The sequence below is a fragment of the Podarcis bocagei genome, assembly GCF_964188305.1.
Source record: "Podarcis bocagei genome assembly, chromosome: 3".
Classification (NCBI taxonomy): Eukaryota; Metazoa; Chordata; class Lepidosauria; order Squamata; family Lacertidae; genus Podarcis; species Podarcis bocagei.
Genome location: NC_138127.1, coordinates 4816852 through 4841188, shown reverse-complemented (window position 1 = coordinate 4841188; position 24337 = coordinate 4816852). Strand labels below are relative to the sequence as shown.

General features: G+C 43.4%; 1 protein-coding gene across 1 annotated transcript in view; it reads left to right on the top strand.

Moving 5' to 3' along the window:
• Positions 1-24337, top strand: part of APOB (apolipoprotein B) — a 46438-nt gene that overhangs the window by 5510 nt on the left and 16591 nt on the right. Inside the window, exons 3-23 of the mRNA XM_081188934.1 lie at positions 1243-1358; positions 1958-2103; positions 2969-3122; positions 3309-3464; positions 4191-4315; positions 4441-4523; positions 6225-6447; positions 8125-8352; positions 9801-9918; positions 10036-10182; positions 10743-10954; positions 11818-12058; positions 13448-13624; positions 14233-14424; positions 15565-15732; positions 17400-17611; positions 18275-18457; positions 19356-19477; positions 20885-21095; positions 21229-21404; positions 22185-22372. Of these exons, the coding sequence (XP_081045060.1) occupies positions 1243-1358; positions 1958-2103; positions 2969-3122; positions 3309-3464; positions 4191-4315; positions 4441-4523; positions 6225-6447; positions 8125-8352; positions 9801-9918; positions 10036-10182; positions 10743-10954; positions 11818-12058; positions 13448-13624; positions 14233-14424; positions 15565-15732; positions 17400-17611; positions 18275-18457; positions 19356-19477; positions 20885-21095; positions 21229-21404; positions 22185-22372 (3578 nt within the window). The remainder of the gene's footprint in view (positions 1-1242; positions 1359-1957; positions 2104-2968; positions 3123-3308; positions 3465-4190; positions 4316-4440; positions 4524-6224; positions 6448-8124; positions 8353-9800; positions 9919-10035; positions 10183-10742; positions 10955-11817; positions 12059-13447; positions 13625-14232; positions 14425-15564; positions 15733-17399; positions 17612-18274; positions 18458-19355; positions 19478-20884; positions 21096-21228; positions 21405-22184; positions 22373-24337) is intronic.

Below are 24337 nucleotides of genomic sequence, written 5' to 3'. Positions count from 1 at the left end.
GGTGCTAAAAATTTAAATTATTATTTTTTCTTACCTGCACTGATGAAAGTCATTGTTTGGATGGGGGGGCTTTTATCCATTTCCACAGTCACACAATCAATGAATCAGCAGCTGAACTGGGTTCTACATAGTCACAAAAACAAATTAACCAAAAAAGCCTCAAAAACAAAAATGCAAATTAAATAGCAAAAACAAAAGCACCAAACTTAATCCATTCTGGAAGTCCATTTGACTTCTGAAATGTTCAAAAACCAAGGCGCAGCTTCTGATTAGTGCAGGTGCCCCAGAAACAACAGCCGACAGCCGCATCGGATGTTTGGCTTCCCAAAAACATTTGAAAACCAGAACACTTACTTCCGGGTTTTCAGCGTTTGAGAACCAAGGCGTTTGAGAACCAAGATGTTTGAGAACCAAGGTACGACTGTATCTATATAATGCAGTTGTTCAAAAAAAAATTTAAAAAAATTTGGGGATGTGCAATAGATTTCAATCACAGAACACGAATTGGTTGCAACATTCCAAAGCGTGATTCACTTTATAAACTGGCACAAGCAGCAAAAAGGACTGCATTTACGAAGCTTACTTGTTATCGCTTGTAGTTTCTCTAAGGAAATTGGAGATGATATACATAGATCTTCTTCCATTTTATCACAACGATCCTGTGAGGTAGTTTAGGTAAAGGGGTGTTCACCGGTCCAAAGTTCGCCAATGAGTTTCACAGCTGCATAGGATTTAAACCAGTGTCTCTCCAGTACTAATCCGGCACAGCAACCACAACACTACACTTGACTATCTTTTAGTCTAATCCACCTCAGAAGGTTGTTGTGAGATTAAAGGAGACAAGAAGGGTTAAGTAGGTCACACAGTGACAGTTCTATGGAAATTCTTATAATACTAATACTGTTGATACCTTGCTTGTTAAATTTGTCATTTCTCTGCCATATACTTTAGTTTCTGGACAATCCATCAATTAATTAAAACACTTTCACATCACTCCTAAAAGTTGATTGCATTTTACCACACCACCCAGAGCTATTTAACTAACAAATACCGAAGTGTGATACAAATAGATAGATAGTTTCCTATATCCAGCACTGATAGTTTATTGCCATTTCCTCATTCAAGTTTCTGACTGCAGTCAAAGGAACTTTGAGTGTGAAAGAGAATACCGCAGTGTTTTTACACCTACGTAGATGTATGCAAAAATTAATAAAAATCTACTTCCTCATGTACGCCTTGTAGGAGACACAACCAGATTTAAGCACTTGAGGCAATATGTCTATAACTATGAAGCGGACACAGCAAGCGGCGTAACAGGAACGGCAGATTCACACACTGGCTCCAAAATTCAGTGTAAGGTAAGAAGGAAGAAGGAACAATGCCAATTAGAAATATTTAAGAAAGACACATGAACAATGACATGGGTCTCTGTGGCAAAGTACATACAAATAGTACTGTGGTTAGTGGAAATTTAATATTTGGAGGTGAAGACAGTTGCTCCCCAAAATCTGCTTGGGAAGATGGCTGGCTGCAGTTATTGACTCTAGGCCTCGACTGCGTTTTTAGACAAAAACAAGCAGGTTATGTTCTTTGGTAACAAGCTTTACTTATTGGTAGAAGCCTGAGAATACTTCTGAATCTCTATTACATCAATCTCTATTATTTATTTTCTTGACCCCAGGCCCTTGAATATATAGCCCCTAACACCAGCCTCTCTCATTTCCACCATCTGGGAATGACAAGGTTGCCCATTTGATTTGGATTCTAAACCATTCCTGCTTATATGCTAGTTTATTTGCCCCAAGCCACCGGCGTCATTTCTGATGACACTGCATCGCCATTCACCCGAAACTAAGAGAACATTATCACTGGTTAATAAGAATCCCTCAACCTGCAGTTAATTTACTTGGTTGCAGAAATTCTTATGTCGGATTATATCACACTCTTTCTGTTTCAGGTTGAGCTGGAAGTCCCACAACTATGCAATTTCATCCTCAGGACAAGCCACTGCTCCCTCCGGGAGGTGTCTGGAATTGACCCTGAGGGAAGGCCTATACTGAAGAAGTCAAGGAACTTGGATAAGTTTGCTGCTGACATGTCCCAGTAAGAAAAACTGCCTTAAATGATATTTAATGAGCCCTAAGATGCGGGTGGCGCTGTGGGTTAAACCACAGAGCCTAGGACTTGCCAATCAGAAGGCTGGCAGTTCGAATCCCCGTGATGGGGTGAGCTCCCATTGCTCGGTCCCAGCTCCTACCAACCTAGCAGTTCAAAAGCACGTCAAAGTGCAAGTAGATAAATAGGTACTGCTCCGGAGGGAAGGTAAACAGCATTTCTGTGCGCTGCTCTGGTTCGCCAAAAGCTGGCCACATGACCTGGAAGCTGTATGCAGGCTCCCTCATCCAATAAAATGAGATGAGCACCGCAACCCCAGAGTCGGCCATGACTGGACCTAATGGTCAGGGGTCCCTTTACCTTTAAGAACACATAAGTAGAGTCCTGGTGATAATGGCCAAAGGCCTATCTTCTCCAACTTCCTGTTTTCATGGTGGCCAACAAGATGCTTGGAGGAAGTCCACAAGCTAGACATGAGCATGTCAGCCCTCTATCTACTTGTTAGCCTAACAAGTATTATTCAGAGGCCATAGTTCTTGTAATTTCTGCCATCTGTCGAGAATGATAGCAGCTACACAGAGCAGTGGTGTCTCTAAGATGCAACTAGAGAATGAATTGTTAATTTTAAAACACAAGATACTGGAGCAAATCTAAATGCTCACCTCTTAGTTATCTCTTTAGGATTTTTGAAATCATATTTTTGGACACAATCACAGAGCTGTCAGGAGGGGAGAGGAAATGGAATGGAGTAGAATAGAGTGTCCCAAAGTGCCACCACAATTGAAAAGAATATTGACAAGCTGGAACATCTGCATTTCTTCCCCTAAAGGTTGTTTTTATTTGTTTTGCACAGGTATGCGCTGAAATTCAGTGTTCAAGATGGGAAGAATTTCCAGCTGTACCCTGAGGACAATGAACCTATGCACATACTCAACATCAAGAGAGGAATAATCTCGGCTCTCATGGCGCCCATGGAGACAGACGCCAATTCCCAAACACTCTCTATGGTAAATTTCATAGTCATGCATCACTTTATTTTCCTTTCATCTATGTAGTGAAACCTAGCTGAATGGCCAAGACGAATGGACCTTCTCCCAATGGAAAAGCCAACCTTGGATCATCAGGGAAGTCTCTCAGTTAGGCTTCAAATGATGTTGGAGACGCAAACAATATGTATATTTCCCTCCCCTTAGGATACTGTATATGGGAAATGCGACAGCGACATTGAAATAAGAAGCAGGAAAGGCAGCAACGCGGCAGACATTGCAGTCAGAAGAAACCTGAAATCCTGTGAAAACTTCAGCCCCATCAGAAATTATGTCAGCCCACTTGCCCTCGTTAAAGGCTTGGTAAGGAGCACGAAATGAGAATTAGACCAGCCTGTATTTCTGATACTACCAGCATCCGGATATTATTATCATCACGGGCAAAGCTTGACTTCCAGCTTATCAATATACTGGAAACCAGTCTTTCCCAACCCTAGAGTGGTAAAACAATTTTATTATATGACCAAGATTCACAATGCGAAAGCATGTTTGTAAGTTACCAATATCTCTCCCTCAGGCTGGCTATTAAATTAAAAAGAAAAGAAGGAAAGTATTTTTATGATGTTAAATCCTCTCTGTAGGTTGCTTCATTCTTAGGTAGGAGAAATGGCCCTCGCCAAAATAATGAGGTGAGCCTAAGCCTTATGCAGGTTAAACTGAGGCATGATGGGTTGGGGGCAAGGAGGAGAAGAAATAGAGGCCCTCCATTTGGAACAAGAAAATCCAACCATTAGATGATTCTGCCTCTGGAATTAGATTGTGTATGTGTTATTGACACCTGGACGTTTGTAAAGTGTTAACTTATTACATTGTACATTTAACTGCTTGGCTAGCATGATCCTGCCATGCAATGAGGAGCATTTTTACCTGATCAGAAATACATGGAAGCAGACAAGTGGCCAGTCCCCCTTGCCACACTTAGCAGGCCAATATAGGTGACAGTACAGCTGGGGGAGGGGAATGGCTACAGTGCAATTTGTTTCGTTAGGGCACACAGTAAGTTAACTCTGCCACCCTTGTGTTTTGCAGAATACGCCAATGTCCACCCTGATAAGCAGCAAACAGCACTGTGAGTACACCATCGATGCAGCGAAGAAGCACGTAGCTGAGGCAACCTGCACGGAAGAGCACTTATTCCTCCCTTCATCGTACAAGTAGGTTCCATGTCGTGTCTCTCTTGACCCCTTCCCGATTAGGGTTATAGGCTGTGGTTGAAACATGCGTGTTGTATACAACTTTGCATTTTAAAATGTTTCTTTTCCCCCGTATTGCCCACTAGACAACAGTATGGCATGATGTCCAAAGTCAAACAGTTTCTGAAACTTGAAAACACCGTGCAAACCAACAACAGAGACATAGATGGTAAGGCTTAAGAAATCTCTCTCAGATCGATCTGTTTCCTATGGGGCTTATGTAATGCAAGGAATTTTAAGTGTTCAAACTCACAGATGTAGAGAAAGGCTAAGCACCGGCTACATGCAATTTCCCAATATATAAAGAAAAAAGGAGAAACCTATGCTATGTTTGTGGTGTGTACAGCTGGGTGTGACGAAGGCATGTTCCTGGATCCATCTGTGTTTAAAATCCCAACCTATCAAGCAAAGGGGTTTCACATAACAGTGATAATATGAATGAACTGAGACCGTACCCATCAGATGAGCACCACAATGTAGGGCTTCTGAAAAGACAACCAGGGAACTTCATGCTAACTCAAAGTTTCCATTTTCTGTAAGGTTGTTTTGAAGGGCTCGGAAGGCCAGAAATTACTTGACATTTTGTCACAAGGAGGCTATTTTTTACTGGGGAGCATGAAGGTTTTGCTGTTTCACAACCTGATAATTTGAACTCTTTGAAAATGGTAGTTATATAAAAAAATAACCCCCATGACCAATACGAGCTGATTTCATCACAGAAACACTGAGAATGTATGGATGAGTTGTTTATTCAAAAATGATCATAGAATTATAGAACTGTAGAGTTGGAAAGGGATCACGAGGGTCATCTAGTCCAACCCCCAGCAATGCAGGGATCTTTTGCCCAACATGGGGCTTGAACCCTCAGCCCTCAGATTAACAGTCTCATGCTCTCTTGACTGAGCTATCCCAGGGGTGTATGTAAGATCAAGATGAAAAGTTGTATCCAATGGTGACTTTTCTCCAGTAGAAAGCAATGCCACTGGCACAAGGCAAAGTGCATAATTTTTGCCAATGGTCTCTACCCTCCATGCCATTGCCTATAGTGATTGAGAGGGTCTCTCAACTCTGAAAAGCAGAGCCCAGGGATCTCTGAAGAGCCCAAGGATCTGCAGTAGGTACGGTAGGTCAACAAAAACAGATTATCCCATGCCAGTGTTTTCCATTGGCACTAAGTCATTGTGGAATACAGCCTAGGGCAGCATGTTCATATTTTGCAAGGCATTATTTTTTGGGGGGTGTAGAGGGTATCCCAGAAATGCAAACATACAGCATCCTTCTGATAACATGCGTTTCTTGGGGTATGATTTACAATGAATTAAAAAAAACTGTTCAAATATACTTTCCCCAAAAAACCAGAAGCCTTTTTGCTGGGGTTGATAGGAGATGAAATAAAAAAAGCAGATCAGAGATTATTCATGTATGCTATGACTGCTGCCAGAATCTTAGTAACCCAAAAATGGAAAACTCAGGAAATACCAACATTAATGGAGTGGCAGACAAAAATGGTTGAATATGTGGAATTAGCAGAACTGACCCACAGAATCCGTAACCAAGAGGAAACACAGTTCAGAAGTGAATGGAGTAAATTTGTGGAGTATATACGTAATAATTGCAGAAGTTTAAAGACTGTAGTAGGATTAAAATAAATCTTATGACATGGACAGGAGGATGTTAAGAATCTGTGAAAAAGGAAAGATTAATATGAAAACCTCTGAAGAGATGGAGGGAAGTCCGTGCTCTATAGAGAGTTGTAAAATAAGTGTACATAAGATTGTAGAACATTAGTGTATTTATTTTGTTTTGTTTGTGTTAAAGAAAACTCAATAAAAAGCGTTTTTTAATAAAGATACCATGCATTTCTTTATAGTCAACGGCCTGGTAAAGAGAGGCTTGTCCTCGGAGAGTGTGGAGGCCAAATCCCACAGGCATGGCGATGCTGTTCTGAGAGTCCTTCAAGAACTGCAGAAACTGTCCATCTCCCAGCAGAACCAAAAAAGAGCCAGTCTCTTCTACAGATTTGTGACCGGACTGAGAGGCTTGCACAATGCTACTCTGGGTCCTCTGGTGCCAAAGATGATGGAAACTTCCAGGTATTTTATCAACAGGAACTGAGTAAATATGGAAGAAGTCACAGTGAAAGCAGCTCACTGTCTGTTTGGTCAAAATCTTTGTTGCAATAGTCCACTGTTCAGGTGTTGCAATGGGAAGACAGAAGTCGAGAGTATGCACCATGCAAAAGTGTGGGAGAAAGAATATTGGCCAACATGGTTTTGCAGAGGTCCCAAGGACAACAATTAAACATTTACCTTCCATCCGATAGTTTAATTTACTCATTGTCCTATTCGTTGGCAAAATCTATTCGTTAGCAGCTATACACCCATGATCCAGAACGAAACCTTTCTTCTCGGTATCAAAATTCAAGAGGCCACTGAGTTCATGACAGAGGTGAAAATAAAATCAGGGACTTTCTGATTTGGGTCAGATACCACTTATAAAGCATCTTTAATATATTCTCCTTAATCAAATAGCAAGCCGAAAAAATTATCATTCTATTCCATAACTTCTCCCAAGCCGAGAATTTAATATTATGTCCAATATCTTGATGCCCAGTGTATAATCACAGCCTTAGCTAGCTCATCTTTAGTTTCCCATTCTAAAAAGATTTTATATACTTTAGATTCTTTTTTTGTTATTCCCCAATATGGTTTCTTTTTTCAAATTCAGACCTACCCCCCTTTGATACATCCTCTCTCTTTGTCCATCCCATTCACTTGAAAACACTGAAACCGATCTGTAACTATTCTTCCCCTTTTAAAAGTCTTATAATTAAATTAAAAGTCTTTGAATTCAAGGAAATCTTTGGATGTTCCCCAATTCCCTCCCCCCATGTTTAATTTTTTAACTGCCTCCATTGGGGATAGCCAACATGGGGGTCTTCCTTTCTCAAAGTTCTTTATATCTTGCCCAAACATTATAGAGGCTCTTCCTGATCACATGATTGAAGACTCCCTCGTTCACTTTAGTCTTATCATAGTACAGGTAGCTATGCCATCCAAAAGCTCGGCTGTACCTTTCTAAGTACAAAATCCCTGCATCTTTCAATTCTACCCAGTCCTTCACCCATCCCAAACATGCTGCCTCTACCAAACCCCATTTCCATTAGGCTGGGGAGGGTTGGTTGGAGGCAAAGTGTCACACAACATCTGCTGTGTTATGATAATTTAGTACGTGTACACACATGGCCATTATTTTTCATTTATCGGCACATTTCTATAGAGTGGTGGGTACATATAAAAGTTAACAGGAGCAGAAGTACCAGAAATACAGTGGTGCCCCACAAGACGAATGCCTCGCAAGACGGAAAACTCGCTAGACGAAAGACTTTTCCGTTTTGGAGGTGCTTCGCAAAACGAATTTCCTATGGGCTTGCTTCGCAAGACGACAATGTCTTGCGAGTTCCTGCTGTTTTTTTCCCCTCCCCCCCTTTTTCTAAGCCACTAAGCCGCTTATCAGCTGATCCGATCAGCAGATAAGCCACTAAAAGCCGCTAATAGCGCTAATAGCGCTAATCCGCTAATCCGTCAATGGGCTTGCTTCACAAGACGAAAAAACCGCTAGACGAAGAGAATCACAGAACGGATTCTTTTCGTCTTGCAAGGCACCACTGTAACAATAAATGGCTGTGTATGGATGACGTACCGATGGTGCCATGATGGTGTCAAATCCTTTGCGTCGGGTTTGAAATTGGTTGGTTTGTTTCCCTTCAGTTCGATCACAATACAGGCTCTGACTCAGTGCGGTACCCCAGAGTGCTTTGGTGCGATCCTCCAAGTCCTGCGGACAGGCAACGTCGATTCACTTGTACTGGATGCTGTCACATACAGTCTGGCGCTGCTGCCTTCACCCTGCACAAAAAGGATACGGGAGATCCTCAACACGGCCCAGTATCGCCCAAGCCGAGCTTCTTTTTATGCCTTGAGTCACGCCGTCAACAGGTATGTGGCACCTGGGTGCGTTTATGACCTGAAATTGATTTTTTAAGGAATGTAATGTGGTTGCAGCATTGTCTAAAAGACCTTTAGCCAACTAGCTGGTTGGTAAAGGTAAAGGTACCCCTGACCGTTAGGTCCAGTCGTGGACGACTCTGGGGTTGCGCTCTCATCTCGCTCTATAGGCCGAGGGAGCTGGCATTTGTCCGCAGACAGCTTCCGGGAGGTCATGTGGCCAGCATGACTAAACCGCTTCTGGCGAACCGGAGAAGCGCACAGAAATGCTGCTTACCTTCCCGCTGAAGGGATACCTATTTATCTACTTGCACTTTGACGTGCTTTCAAACTGCTAGGTGGGCAGGAGCTGGGACCGAGCAATGGGAGCTCACCCCATCACGGGGATTTGAACCGCGACCTTCTGATCAGAAAGCCCTAGGCTCTGTGGTTTAACCCACAGCACCACCCGCGTCCCTACTAGCTGGTTGACAGCAGTGCTATTGTCAGGGACTGTACTGAGGAGGGCTGCACTGAGGAGGAATGGGGGGAGCCCCCCCCCACTCCAGATCCGGATCCTGAGTCTTCTCAGGAGCAGGAGGACAGTATAGATTTGGATCAGTGGTTTGCAGAGGGGCATAGTTCAGAAGGCAGAAGCTGGGAAATACTGGATGGGGAACAGCTAGGAGAAGAAGCACTGGGAGAGAGAGAGTTAACAGATTCACTGTCTCTGGAAAGCATTCATCCGATTTCTCCAAAATCAAGAAGAGCTGAGAAAGTGGCAGAACAGAAAGCACAGAGTGTACAAACTCAGGTTACAAGACGTAGGAGTGACGTGGGTGACTAGGGACGTAAGGGGGTGTGATCCTTAATTGGGAGCACCACCATTCCTAGGAAATGGGTTCTTTGTTCTCTCGCTGTGATCATTAAAGTTTCTAACTGATAAGAAGACTCCTTTTCCTTTGTTCTGCTTATCTACTGCCAAGGCAGGGGCTGGGGGGCTGGGGGGGGGGAGGAAGCCAATTCCCTGAAGCATGACAGCTATGGTTGCGGTGAGGAAATTCCATGGCAGAGCTACCACCCTTTCTAAGCCCTACCAGCTTGGTGCAATGGCTTTTCCTTGCTCTTTTTTTTGGGGGGGGGGTATTTATCCCTCTCCCCTTGCAGTCAATGGAATGGAATACACCAGCTCCATAATCACTCACTGTGTAAAAATAAAGAATATGTGCTTTCCCCATGAAAGCTATTGTTCATATGCAAGTTTCAGTGTATAGGTTGAATTGATTAATTTTACTGAATTACTGATAGGCTGTCAGCCATATAAATACAGTTTGTATTTAATAGCACATATTTAACCAGATACGGCAGAAGAAAAGTAATAATTGTGATCTACAAAATCGGGGAGAAATCTGAGGCTTAGCAGCTTTAAAAATATTTGATACGATTTCCCTTTCTTCCAGATTCTATGACAGCAACAGGATAGTGACAGAAGAAATAAACGATGTTGCTAATTTTATGGTGTCACAGATCAGCAATGAATGCTCTGGAGATGAGGAACACACCTACCTGTCCCTGAGGGTATGTTTTTGTATTTTAGTGTAAAAATGCATCATTTGCCCTTGTTTGCATGCTAATATTCCCTGGCTGGGAGAGGGAAGCCCCTATATTCACCTTTTTTTTTAATGTGATCCACAGGCCATTGGCAATATGGGAAAAGTGATAGAAGAAGCCAATCCCAATGTGAAACAGTCTCTGAAAATGTGTATTAGAAGTAATGTAGCATCACCTGCAGTCCAGAAAGCAGCCATTCAGACACTGAGAAAAATGAGCATCACTGCTGAGGTAAACAGAATGTACTGCATACTCCCCACCCTTCCATAAAATTATGCTTTAAGCAATCAAACAAATCACATTTTGTTTCTTAGTAACTGTGCAGACCTTGTGTAAATTAGCACTAGTGGAATCTAATTATATATTAAATGTAGCAATGTCAGAGATTATTATTATTATTATTATTATTATTATTATTATTATTATTATTGTGGTACCTCTGGTTATGAACATAATTTGTTCCGGAGGTCTGTTCTTAACCTGAAACCGTTCTTAACCTGAGGTACCACTTTAGCTAATGGGGCCTCATGCTGCCGCCGTGCGATTTCTGTTCTTAACCCGAGGTACATTCCTACTTAAAAGCAGGAATCTCATTGAATCACACTGGTGATCATATTGAAGATAACCTTTACAGCTGTGATCGACCTCAAACAGCATCACTCATTATTAAAATAAACGTTGTGTGTGGAAATGAGGAGAACTGAAATTCAATTGTTTCCTAAATCAGAAGTCAAGCCATTTCTAGTTGCCATTTTTTGTTCTTTAACTTTACTTTGTTCATCTTGTTACAGGACCAAGGGGTTCTAGTCAAGGTCTTCCAGGAGGCTTCTTCACCAGTTGAGAAACGCCTGGCAGCTTATCTCATGCTGATGAGAAACCCTTCCTCATCTGACATTTCCAAGGTCATTAAAAGTCTTCAGAAGGACAAGAATGAACAAGTGAAAAGCTTTGTAGCCTCCCACATTTCCAACATCTTAGACTCGACAGACCCTTATACTGAATTGTAAGTAATTGTTTTAAAATCTGTTGATGTAGCTTCAAATTTTTTACCTACGATTAATGGAATAATCGTATTAAATCAAGAGTCCATAAGGTAGATATTTACATAGGCTAGTAGAAGCCAGCTTCTTCATTTTGGGGGACCAGGCTATCCCTGACTAAGGTGCAGGGCTTTTTTTCAGCCAGAGCACAGCTCTGGCACCTCTCAGGTGGGTACCATTGCCATGACCCATGATATTAAGAGACTCACGCTCTACCAACTGAGCTATAGGTTTATAAGAGAACAATGGAGGAGTTCGTAGTGAGTTCTTTTCCTAGAAAAATGGTACTTCTAAGGTGTGTATGAGAGCTAGAATAACCCCCTTTTCAAGCCATGTTGTAATCAAAGGGATAATGGCACAAATTGCTACACAATTTTTGTGGTCTGTGGTGCTGCTGAATTAGAAGGGAATCAGCTATATTGGAAGAAGGAAGACTCTCACTAAATTTCAAGTAAGGGGACCAGTTTGGGCTAGTGGGCTGCCATTTTAGCTTTTTTTGAACCATCACCAGAATTGTAATATAATTTGGCTCCCAGCACCAAAACCCCGTTTTATATGTGGCAACATGTGAGGGTGCTTTATATTTTGGGTCCTGTGAAGCTGACATTTCAAGCTCTTTGTGAGATTCCCGTTAGTCCCATTGGTTTTTGCTGAGGTAAGACACCAGAACTCTAAGCCACTAAGTATAATGTTCCCTAAAGAGATGCGAATAAAAAAAATATTAAATGGCGTTTTTATGCCAGAAACCTACCATAGCTGAATTCTACCTGAATATTGTACAAAATATTGTATTAATAATTTTGCCACTCTATTTTAATGTCATCAGGCTCAGAGGAAAAATTAATGAGGCCCTCAAAGGAGCCCCGGTTCCACCAGCCAAGGACTTCCGAAGATTTTCACAAAATTATCAGGCTTCCAAGACGCTGTCTCTGCCATGGACCAATGGACCAATTTCAGGAAAACTGGAAGGAGACCTGCTGTTTGATTCAAGCAGCTATGTACCTAAGGAATCCATGCTAAGAACTACACTGCAGTTGACTGGACTGCATCCTATAGATGTGTTTGAGGTACAACAGTTTTCTTAGCATTTAATTCAGTCTGCTTGCTATTATTGACTTCAGCGTATTCATGTATCTGTACAGTGGTACCTTGGTTTTCTAACGGAATGCATTTGACTCCTGGAACCGTTCAGAAACCAAAGTGTGGCTTCTGATTGACTGCAGGAGCATCCTGCAGCCAATTGAAAGCCACGGAAGCCATGCTGGATGTTCAGCTTCCAAAAATCGTTCAAAAACCAGAACACTCACTTCCAGGTTTCAGTTGTTTGGGAGCCAATTTGATTGGGAGCTAAGGCATTCGGCTCCCAAGGTACGACTGTATTATATTATGTGCTACTATTTTCTATACGATGCTTTTTCAGCCTTAAAGCAGTGTACAAAGGTTAAAAATTCAAAATTACAGCAACTTGATGAAATTGGAAATCATGTGCACACTCGTAAGATCTCAGCTATCAAAAGGTGCAAGAAATGGCAGGGTGCCAGTCATCAATTGGAGCAAGAATAAAAATGAAAAAATATGGCCAATATGCATGATGGCCTATATGTTTACCTGCAGTATGAAAGGCAGTATGTCTCTGAATACAAATCACTGGGGGAAAACAGTGAAGGAGGACTATCACCCTCACAACCGCCTTTTGAGTTTCTCACATGCAGCAGATTGGTCAAGTAGAAGGCAAGATGCTGAATTAGATAGACTTTTGCTCTGACCCTTAAAAGGGAGCTGGTGGCTCTGTGGTCTAAACCACTAAGCCTCTTGGGCTTGCCGATCGGAAGGTCGGCAGTTCGAATCCCCACAATGGGGTGAGCTCTGATTGCTCTGTCCCAGCTCCTGCCAACCTAGCAGTTTGAAAGCACGCCAGTGCTAGTAGATAAATAGGTACTGCTGAGGCGGGAAGGTAAACGGCATTCCTGTGTGCTCTGGTGTCTGTCACAGTCCTCCATGCACCAGTAGCAGTTTAGTCATGCTGGCCACATGATCCAGAAAGCTGTCTGTGGACAAATGCCAGCTCCATTGGCCTGAAAGTGAGATGAGCACTGCACCCCACAGTCGCCTTTGCCTGGACTTAACCATTCAGGGGTCTGACCGAGGAAGGCTCCTCTTATGTCTTGCTAACAACTTGATATCAGAAGACAATGCTCATGAATGCAATGACCTAGCATAACAGCAGCACACGATTAGTGTTACGTCTGAAAACTCAGAACTGAGGGGAAGTCAAGTTAAGTGACAGCATTACCCACAAGCTAGACCCTTGCTTGCTCATTCAACTCTCTATTTTATGCATTTGCAGCTTGCCTGTAGAATTTTCCCCTTCCAATTAACTTGGAGTTCTCAAGTGAAAAAAAAATACTCTTCTATTACTCACTCTGCTTTGTTTTATTTTTCCTCATTTCCATCAGATCGGCTTGGATGGGAAAAGCTTTGAGCCGACACTAGAAGCTATGTTCGGACCGAATGGGTTTTTCCCTGACAGTGCCACAAAAGCTTTGTATTGGGTAGATGGCAAGGTGCCAGATGAAGTTTCTCAAGTGCTTTTCAAATATTTTGGGTACTCCAAGGATGGAACACAAGATCAGGTATTCCACAGTTTTCTAGATGAAATGGTGCTGTTGGCTTTTTAAAACAAACCCTTCAACCCCGTAGCAATGTTTGAATAAGTTTTGTGGGGTGCAGTGGTTGAAAACCACATTTTATCCTAAGACTGTACAGGGGACCCTCTAGATAAGAATTTAATTCACTCCGGGGGTCTGTGCGCACCCTGAAAAATCCGTATCCAGAGGCACCGCGCACGGCACACAGAGCGCCTCTGCACATGCATGAGCGGTGAAACCCAGAAAATTACTTCTGGGTTTGCTGCTTTCGCAGTCCAAAGTTTACGTTACTCGAGAGTAACATAACCCGAGGGTCTACTGTACACGGAGCTGCTCTCAAAAATGAAAATGACAAGAAGCACCAAAAGTATACAGAAAACACACACAAAAAATTTTTTAAAGGAAATTTGTTTCCTGCTCAGAGTAAGAAATGTTGCCATCATATTGACGGCCATTTTGGGCAGAGATCCCTCTTTTAGATGAGATCGTCCATTCCACACGGGCTTTGCTAGCCATCAGTACCTCGTGTGATCCTAGAGGGTTATGACAGCGGTTGATGTTTTACTTGTTGCCTTCTTTAAAACATTTTTCAGGATCCCATGAAAGGAATCATGCTTAATTTTGAGAAAATGATCAGAGAAATCACCTCCAAAGAAACACCTGAAGCCAGAGCCTACCTGAGAATGTTTGGGGAAGAGCTTGGCTACTTGAAACTCAGTGACTTCAAGCTACTTGGAAATCTAATTCGGAAAAGCCTACTCTCGCTTCAGAGTGTGCCCGAGAAGGTATATTTTCAAAATGCTGAAAATCACCTTGTGCATGTTTCTGTCTCCTCCATTTAAAAGAGAACTTAACTCTTGGCCTCTCCTACTGAGGTCCTGGTGCAGAGTGTGGGGCCTGGCCTGCTATTTTCATTGGGACACAGACCACCATTGAATGGGAGCATTTCTTCCAAAAGCATTGCACCCTGATCTGGATTAGGTCTGCAGTGGGGAGAGCACCAAAGGGTTGAAGCCCTCACCAATGTATTCATCCAAATTGTACTCCCCAACACACTTTTTTAAAAACAACAACAACAACAACAACAACATTCGTACGAGACCGCTCACCCTTCTTGGTGGGTGCCATTGCGGACTGGCATTTCCTCGTTTTCCATAATCCGACAGGGGGAGCCCCTTGGGCAGCTTCTCAGGAAACAAAGGAGGTCCCTGGGCTAAGCTTGCTGCTGGAGAAGTAGATCCCACCTGCTCACTCAATTGGGGAATCAGTCGTGAGTGGGCATGGGGATGGGCCATTCCTAGGGGGTGGGTTCAGGTATATAATGAAGGCCTGTGGCTTGCACTGCAGCCACTTCTTCATCAAATCAGATGCTTGAAATAATTTCCCATACATCTTTGATGCAGCAGCATTATTATTATTATTATTATTATTATTATTATTATTATTATTATGCAAAGGCTGTAGCAAAGTGTCACTTGGATGAATATCACAGGACACAGAGAGAATGATGATGATCATCTTCCCCCCCCTATAATTTGTATTAAATTTTCTGTTTTACATTTTAGAATATTCATTTAAAGAACCTTAAAATATCAATGACTCCCCTTCTTCTCTTTCCGTGGTTCATTTTGCATGACATAAATCCCTGCATATTTTATATAAACTAAACCATTCAGTATTCAATTATTACATCCATCAAAAACTTATTTACACTGTTGAATTTATCTTAATGCTGCCCATGTTTTCAAATGTACACAATTCCCCCCTCCCCATATATTCAATAAACATTTTCCAATATTCTTTAAACGTCTGTTCTTTGAAGAACGAAAAAGATGACCATCATCTTTATCATCATCGTCCTCCGAATTACTTTGGGAAAGTCTGTGGTAGGCATTTAACAAACTCTTTCATCTTTTCGCCCATAGATCGCCCAAGCCATCTCTGGGGGGATTGACAACGATCTCTTTGTTCACTACATCTTCATGGACAATGAATTTGAGCTGCCAACAGGTGCAGGATTGCCATTAAAGGTTGCTTTCTCTGGAGTAGCCACTCCTGGAGCCAAGGCTAAAGTGAAAATTTTACAGAGGACTGTGAGTCTTAGCTTGCTTACAACTTATTATAGAAGCTGGCAAATGGCGCATGTGGTGTTCTGAGGCTGCTAAGCTAATATGCAGCAGTGCACCACTTTACAAGTGGTGCAATTTCCTGACTCCCCCCCCCCCATTGACCCTTTAGTTAAGGTTTTGGAAAGGGTGTGAGGGTGTAGTGCAGGGATCAGCAAACTTTTTCAGCAGGGGGCCGGTCCACTGTCCCTCAGACTTTGTGGGGGGCCGGACTATATTTTTTGGGGGGGAAATGAATTACTATGTCCCACAAATAACCCAGAGATGCATTTTAAATAAAAGCACACATTCTACTCATGTAAAAACACGCTGATTCCGGGACTGTCCGCGGGCCAGATTTCGAAGGCGATTGGGCCAAATCTGGCCCTCAGGTCTTAGTTTGCCTATCCATGGTGTAGTGATTTAGATAAAACTGGGGGAGGGAGGTCAGGGCTTGCGGATTTCATCAGATATGCTCATCTCCCCACTGCCCTGCCAAGAATTCAAGGCCTGTTACAAAGTTATAAAACATTACTTTAGAATGACAATGAGGGTGCAGGTGGGCATTCAGACTTAAATTTATGCCAGAGTTGAGCCTCAAGCTAAATTCTTTTTTTTGTGTGTGTGGTTACCTTAGCTGCAATTCCACATATGAGGATGCACAGCTGCATGTCAAACTGCAGAACACAGTTTGTGAGACAAGCCACACACACACACCCCGTCTGAGACTCGGGAGTTGCCCATCAGGGTAGATGATACTGGGCTGGAGAAGCCAATGGTCTGGTTCCATTTAAGGCTCCCTTGGCTGCAGGGATGGCCACCAACTTGGATTGCTTTGAAAGAGGATTTTATGGAAGATATGGCTATTAATGGCTACTAACCATGATGATTCTGCTCTGTCTCCACATTCTTCTGAATACCAGTTGCAGAAAACCACAGGGTTGGAGAGTGCAACTGGAGTTCTATTGTGTACATAGCGCTCAAGTTCCCTCAAAGACTTTATTGGAATGGACCACACAGCGTCCTTTTGCATCTTGCAGAGCTGACCTAGTAGAGCAGTGGTTCTCAACCTTCGGTCCCCAGATGTTTTTGGCCTACATCTCCCATGATCCCTAGTTCACAGGACCAGTGGTCAGGGATGATGGGAGTTGTAGGCCAGAAACATCTGGGGACCCAAGGTTGAGAAACGCTGTAGTAGAGAATGATATACAGGGGTGTGTGTATGTGTGTGTCACATGGGTGCAGCAAAGCACCTTGGTCTCATGTTTGCTCTGGTTCTTGAAATGTCATCAGAAAGCTGTGTTCCAAACATGTTGATGAACAGATCATATCCACACATCCTCTGGGCGTGTGGTTCCAGGCTCTACCAACACAACTGGCTGAAAAGCCATCCATCTGTGGGGAAGCCTATGTACAGAAGTAGCATGGCATGGCAAAATCAATTTGATAGCCAGTCCCCATCCCCCAGTGCATTGCTGGTTTGGCATTGTGCCCAAGGAGCCAAAGTTTATTTTCTAACCGACCAGTTAGGAGAATGCACTGCCAATCTGCCCATTACCAGGAAAAGAAAGGGATTGTTCTCCTATTTACCGTATCAAAAAGAAAACTTCTGTGATAGAAATAAATATTTTTTGTATTTTTTGTCCACCCTCTAGATACAAGCAGAACTGGTTGCAAAACCATCCGTGGCAGTTGAATTTGTGACTCACATAGGAGTGAACATCCCTGTGTTTGCTAGAAACGGTGTGCAGATGAACACCAACATATACCATGAGTCCGGAATCGAAGCCCACGTCGGACTGAAAGCTGGGCAGCTGAAGGTCAGCATTCCTGCACCAAAGACTCCAACCAAGCTCCTCAGTATCAGGTACTGTTGGAGGGATTTGAGTTCTGTGAGCATCTCTGCTATTGCCCTCGAACTGTAAAATATGTGCTGCTTTTTCCACACTCACAAGAAAGGTAGCTGGTGGGTAGGCTTGTTATGCGAATGCCCAGCAACCATTGCTACAGTTGTCAAGGCTCTTTTTCAAGCTGCAGCCTTCACAAAACCAGCTCCTGGCTGTAAGCATGATCCACTGGTTCAGACATTATCTTTCTCTGCATGGGAGTATTCCAAGGTGAAATGCATTACGTGAATCAGTTTAAATATTAGGGTATCTGCTGTGTAATGAACATTTCTAGTAGTTTTAAATTTCTCTGGTGCTAAAGCTAAATAGTTGGGGCTGTTTGCAGTTTAGGGATGAGATGAGAAGGTGCTTTGAGATCCCATAATAAGCCTGCAATCCTATGCCTACTTAAGGTGGGAGTAAGCCCTACTGAAATCTCTTTCCTCTGCATAGACACATACAAGTTTGCACTATGAAAGTTATCCCCCCCCCCCCCGTAAATACTGGTAATAAGAATAATTTGCTTATCAGGTGCATTGCTACAGATTTCTGGTTAAATCCAAATGAGCAATATTCACAGGCTCTTCTTTACACCCACTGCCTAATCCTAGACCATGAAATAAACATTCCATTTTCTTTTGAAGCAACGTCTTGACCTTGGTCACCCCAACCCGAACAGAAGTGATTCCTCCTCTGATTGAGAACCGAGAGTCCCGGACAACTTGCGCATCTTTCTTTGCTGGTCTTAGTTACTGTACCCGAGTTGAATACTCCAATGCCAGCTCAACAGAGACAGCGCCTTACTATCCACTCACTGGAGAAACCAGGTAAGTTGGTTCTCTGTACATATGAAACACATATGCCTTCTCTGCTGCCTCGGTCTCAGCCGGATCCTGCACCAAGTCAGATTCTGTGACTGTATAAAGCATGCAAATATTCATGTATCTGTTTCTTTCACATCATTTATTCTGCTTCCAGGAGTCATGGAAAGCTCTGTCTTTTGGCCAGCACCGCCCCTGTGGCTGTGCAGGTTTCAGGCATCAAACACACACACACACACACACACATTGAGGTTCCTCTTTACCTTCCCGAGGGCTAGCATATTAAGTTCCTTGTCCAACTCTATATCTTATATTTGCATGATGAATTTTTAGAATACAGTGTCCTGACTACAGCTATGTTTATAGATGTGTGTGTGTGTGTGCGCACGCGCGTGCCATCTTCTTTACTTCTGATTTTTTTTCCAGAGGAAAGTATAATATATATATGCAACTAACTAGTCAAGGCTTCCTCAAACTTGGCCCTCCAGATGTCTCTGGCCTACAATTCCCATGATCCCTAGCTAGCAGGACCAGTGGTCAGGGATGATGGGAATTGTAGTCTCAAAACATCTGGAGGGCCAAGTTTGAGGAAGCCTGAACTAGTTTCTATGCTTATATGGCTACTATTTTGCTGACTCCTAGGATATTTTTGTAACATGGCCAGAGCCAATGCTAAGGAGTTTGCATGTGAGGAGGTGATTCCATGGTGTGTGTTTTTGTGTTGAGTTGATGTCAGTGTCAAATACATCTTAATTTTTTGGGGGGGAAACAAAACAAAACAAAACTCTTAGAGCTGAACTATTTGGCCCTAGTACCTAATTAGTGAAGTGCTTTCCTCTAGTGAACTATGATTGTTTTTCTTTATTTACAATGACAGATGATATTTCCATTTTGACATCATTAGGTATGAAATTGAACTGCAGCCAACAGGGGAAGTAAAGGAATATATAGCAAGTGCTAATTATGAAGTAAACAAAGAGGAGGAGGACTTGGTTGACACCTTGAAATTCATGGCTCAAGCCGCAGGTAAGAGGCTGTGCAATTAGTGATGCATGTAAAAGTTGCAAAGATTTGCAGAAGCGTCCACGTCTCTTCACTGTCAAAATAAAATAAAATAAAAAATCTCTGTCCTAGCTCCCATGCCAATAAATCACCTTGAAAGATCAGGAGATGAATCTTCATCTGTTTTGATGAAATGAATACATATGAAACAAGGTGAACTTGAGCTAGACGGCTCTTTCTAGGGTGTATCTCTCCAAGTGATGGTAGATTTAACATCTCAGATAGAACTTTGATATAAGCCATGTTCAGGGCTTTAAAGTTTGTGTCAGCTGTCAGTCATCAAGGATAGAGAGACCGAGTGTTGTACATTCATGAGTGATTTAGCCCAGAGATTGGTTAGAAGGTAAGGGTTGTTTTAAAATTAAGAACCACAATCCAGAGAACCACTCAGTTGCTTAGTTGTTTTGGGAGGCCTAATATTTTCAGTTATCACAACTGCTTTACTACTACTACTACTAATAATAATAATAAGAAGAAGAAGAACAACAACAACAACAATAAATTATTATTTATACCCTGCCCATCTGGCTGGGTTTCCCCAGCCACTCTGGGCGGCTTCCAACTGAATACAGTGGTGCCCCGCAAGACGAAATTAATTCGTTCCGCAAGTTTTGTCGTCTAGCGAATTTTTCGTCTTGCGAATCACGAAATCCCATAGGAATGCATTGAAAATCAATTAATGCGTTCCTATGGTCAAAAAAAGTCCAAACAAAGCCAAATTTGGTACAACAACAGTTTATTAACTGCTCTTTAAAGTCACACATACTGTAAAGAGCAGTTCAAAAACTGAAGGGAAAATAAATTAACTTTATAAACAAAACATGTCTTTGTTTTTAGACAAAGGAAACAAAGCCGCGAGACGTTTTCGTCTTGCGAAGCAAGCCCATAGGGAAATTTCGTCTTGCGAGGCAAATTGAAAACGGAAAAACCTTTCGTCTAGCGAGTTTTTTGTCTTGCAAGGCATTCGTCTTGCGAGGTACCACTGTATTAAAAACAATACAGCGTCAGACATTAAAAACTTCCCTAAACAGGGCCGCCTTCAGTTGTCTTTTAAAAGTAAAATAGTTGTTTATTGCCTTGACATCTGCTGGGAGGGCATTCCACAGGGCAGGCGCCACTACCGAGAAGGCCCTCTGCCTGGTTCCCTGTAACCTCACTTCTCGCAGCAAGGGAACCGCCAGAAGGCCCTCAGAGCTGGACCTCATTGTCCAGGCTGGATGATGGGGTGGAAACGCTCCTTCAGGTATACAGGACCGAGGCCGTTTAGGGCTTTAAAGGTCAGCACCAACACTTCAAATTGTGCTCAGAAACGTACATAGCAATCTTTGTTAATTCTGTTTGCAAACTATTTGTTGCCGCTGCTTGTTTCAGGTGCAAAACAATGTGAAGCCACACTGATCTTCAGGTACAATCGAGGCAAAAAGATTTTCACCAGTGACCTCCAGGTTCCCAGTTTCAGTGTTGATTTGGGTACCAACTTCAGACTTACTGACTATTCCACTCAGGAGAGGACCACTTACAGCTTTATCTTAGACATCAACAACAAGAAAATTCCTGAAGTTACTCTTACGGGACGCATAGGGTAAGCCACAAGCTTTTCTCATTTTTGCAGATATTGTAGTGTTAGTCGGAGATAGTTAGACTTCTGCCCCTCTGGAATTTCTAAGGGTAGATTTTTGCTAAGCCAGGAGTCTTTTCGTTGTGTGTTTTTCCAGATACAGCGCTGGGACAGAGTCAGCAGTGGAAGCTTCCATCTCCATTCCTCGCCTGAGGACACAAGCAAAAACAGATGTATTACTGACACAGTCGCAGAATGGGCTGACATTCCAGATTGACAGTTCAGCTACAAGTCACGGCTCCTCAGTTTCAGAGAGAATTGTCTTGGGATACGGTAGGATCATGTGTCAATGCGAAACACCTTTTCTGCCACCAATATGTGGTGAAGGATCAGAATTCCACTTATCACACTCCAAACCTTGGGACCCTTCAGTATCCACCCACACAGGGCCAGCCTTATGCAGAGTGAGACAGCTGCCTCAGGCGGCAGATGTTGAAGGGAAGGGGAAGTAGCCAGAGGTACAAGTGACATGTGGCCTGCCCTGTACCCACTACACAAACCTGCTGCCATCAGGTGCAATGAAAGACACTGTCCTTTTACAAGAGTAAGATTCAACTACCAGTCCAACTGGCCTCTGTATGTGCCTTGGGAGAAAGGGCCATCTTGTCTGTTGCCTCGGGCAGCAAAATGATTTGAGCCAGCCCTGAATCAACAAGGCTACACAATTGTATAGCCATCTATGTGAATTCTCTTTGGAAGAGCCCAAACTATGCAGGCCTGAATTGCACATCCTGTATGCCATAAAATGGCTTTGCTCAGAGGTAGCACAGTTGCTTTCCAAGCAAAAATCACCACTTCCTTGCATATCCAACTAGGGCTTAGAAACACGTCTATATGGGACCCTGGGCAGTTGCCTCCTGCCAATATGGACAATGTTGAATTAGATGGACCAATGACCAGTCTCACTATAAGGCAGTTTGGGTCTTTATGGCTTGAGTTCCCTACAAGTCCCTCCACCACATGTCAGTGGAGGGTTTTGGTGTTGGTTTTTTCCAACTTTGCAAACTGGATTCCAGGGGAAATAATAAGGTGACATTTGTCATTCTGCCTTAGATAATGAGAAGATCGAAGTGCAGTGGAAATCAGGCCAGAGTGCAGCCCTGAAGAAAATGTCAGCCATGCTACCCGTAGACTTTGCAGATTATTCAAAGACTTTGCAGAAGCATGCCAACGATCTCTTGGACCACCGAGTAGCCAATACAGATATGACAGTCCGGCATATTTTTTCAAACTTTATAGTAGTAAGTGGAGTTATTTGTCATAGAACATACTTTTCATGTGGCTCTGAATCATGCTGATAAGAGATGTAGGTGATTCCAGTGAGAACTACCTATGAGTACATGATTAATTGGTTTGGGAGAAGCAAAGACCAGGTAAGAAAAAAGATCCAGTAATTTCAAATGCTCGGAAAGCAAGAAGGCATCAAGTTCTGTTCCAACCTGCATTCAATCAGTGCTGTTTCTGTTCTGCTGCAGTTTGGTTTCCACCCAATACTACATTATTTGTTTCACTGTCTGGTATTTTTACTTAAGTTATTTATGCAACATAAGTTCATTTCAGTGTAAAGGAAATGTCAGAACGATGTAAAAAGATGCATCAATTAGGAATCATTTGAGAACTTAAAGAAACAACAACGATATGAACAAGTGCCAGTCATATTGGCTTGACCGATTTCCATTCTTGACCACAGATGGACCAGCAAACTACTGAGATTTTGTCAGAGTTCTCTAGCAACCGTAGCAAAGACCCAGGGGCATGTAACTCTAGTATCGTGGGAGTCTCTGCAGCACAGCTCTCTACTGTGCCTCTGGGTTATGGAAAGTCAGGGAGAACATGCCACAGCTCTTCCCCATGCCAAGGGCATCTCAATTTTTTGAGGCACTGGTGTGAGGAGAACAGCAATACAAGCCCTTCGCATGTGCTTCAAGGGTTCTCCCATGATGTAAGGCAGTACAGGCAAGCCCCCATTTACACGTGTTCAATATGTGTGCGGCCACGCACACGCACGTCACGCCAAACCTAGAAGCGACACCCAAAGTCACAAAAACATCACCAAAAGGGACGGAATGGGGCGGGGTGGAATGGGGTGCCTGAAGGCTTTCCCAATGGTGTTTCAAATAAGTGCAATTTCATTGATGCGTGCGGTGCCTCAGAACGTAACCCTCGTGTAAATCGGGGTTTATGTGTGTGTGTTTGCCTGTATGTTTGGGGTGTGTGTGTGATGCTACTACTGCAGCAGCTCTAACACCACCAAGATGTGGGGCTAGAACAGGGGTGGGCAAACTTTTTCAGCAGGGGGCCGGTCCACTGTCCCTCAGACCTTGTGGGGGGCCGGACTATATTTTGAAGGGAAAAAATGAACAAATTCCCACAAATTACCCAGAGATGTATTTTAAATAAAAGGACACAGCATTCTATGCAAGAGCACCGGGCAGGCCCCACAAATAACCCAGAGAGGCATTTTAAATAAAAAGACACATTCCACGCAGATAAGCCACGCCCCGACTCTCCCTGCCTTCTCCACAGGACTGGATGAGCCCCAGTGGCTGCTTACCCATGTCTTGCGAGCAGCAGGGGCTGGCAGCAGTGGGACGATGAGCGGTGCACGAAAGGGCTCCAGAGAGGGGCTGGCAGCAACAAAGACCGAATCGAGCCTGCTTACAATGGTGGCCGCTGAAGTCCTAACGCTGCTGCTGCTGCTGCTGCTGCTGCTGCTGCTGCTGGCACCAACAAAGCCCAGCCCCCTTCCTCTTGGCTCTAGGCAGGGCAAGGAGAAGCCAGGAGGAGGGAGGGAGGGAGGATGCACCGCTGAACGCATGTGCGCTGGTACAGCCCGAACCATCAGATCCATGCTGATCCATGCAGTGATTCCCAGACCATCCACGGGCCAGATCCAGAAGGCAACCGGGGTGGATCTGGCCCCCAGGCCTTAGTTTGCTGACCCTTGGGCTAGAATGTGACTGCTTGCATTGTGTTTCAGTACTAGGGGTACTAGGCAGGTGGGTTAGGGTGGGTTAGGGTACCTACGGGACTGCCTCTCCTGGCATACCTCTGGGAGGACCTTAAGGTCCACAAATGACAATGTTTTGGAGGTCCCAGGTTGCAAGGTGGTTAGATTGGTCTCAACTAGGGCCTAGGGCCTTTTCAGTACTGGCCCCGACTTGGTGGAACGCTCTGTCACAAGAGACTAGGGCCCTGCGGGACTT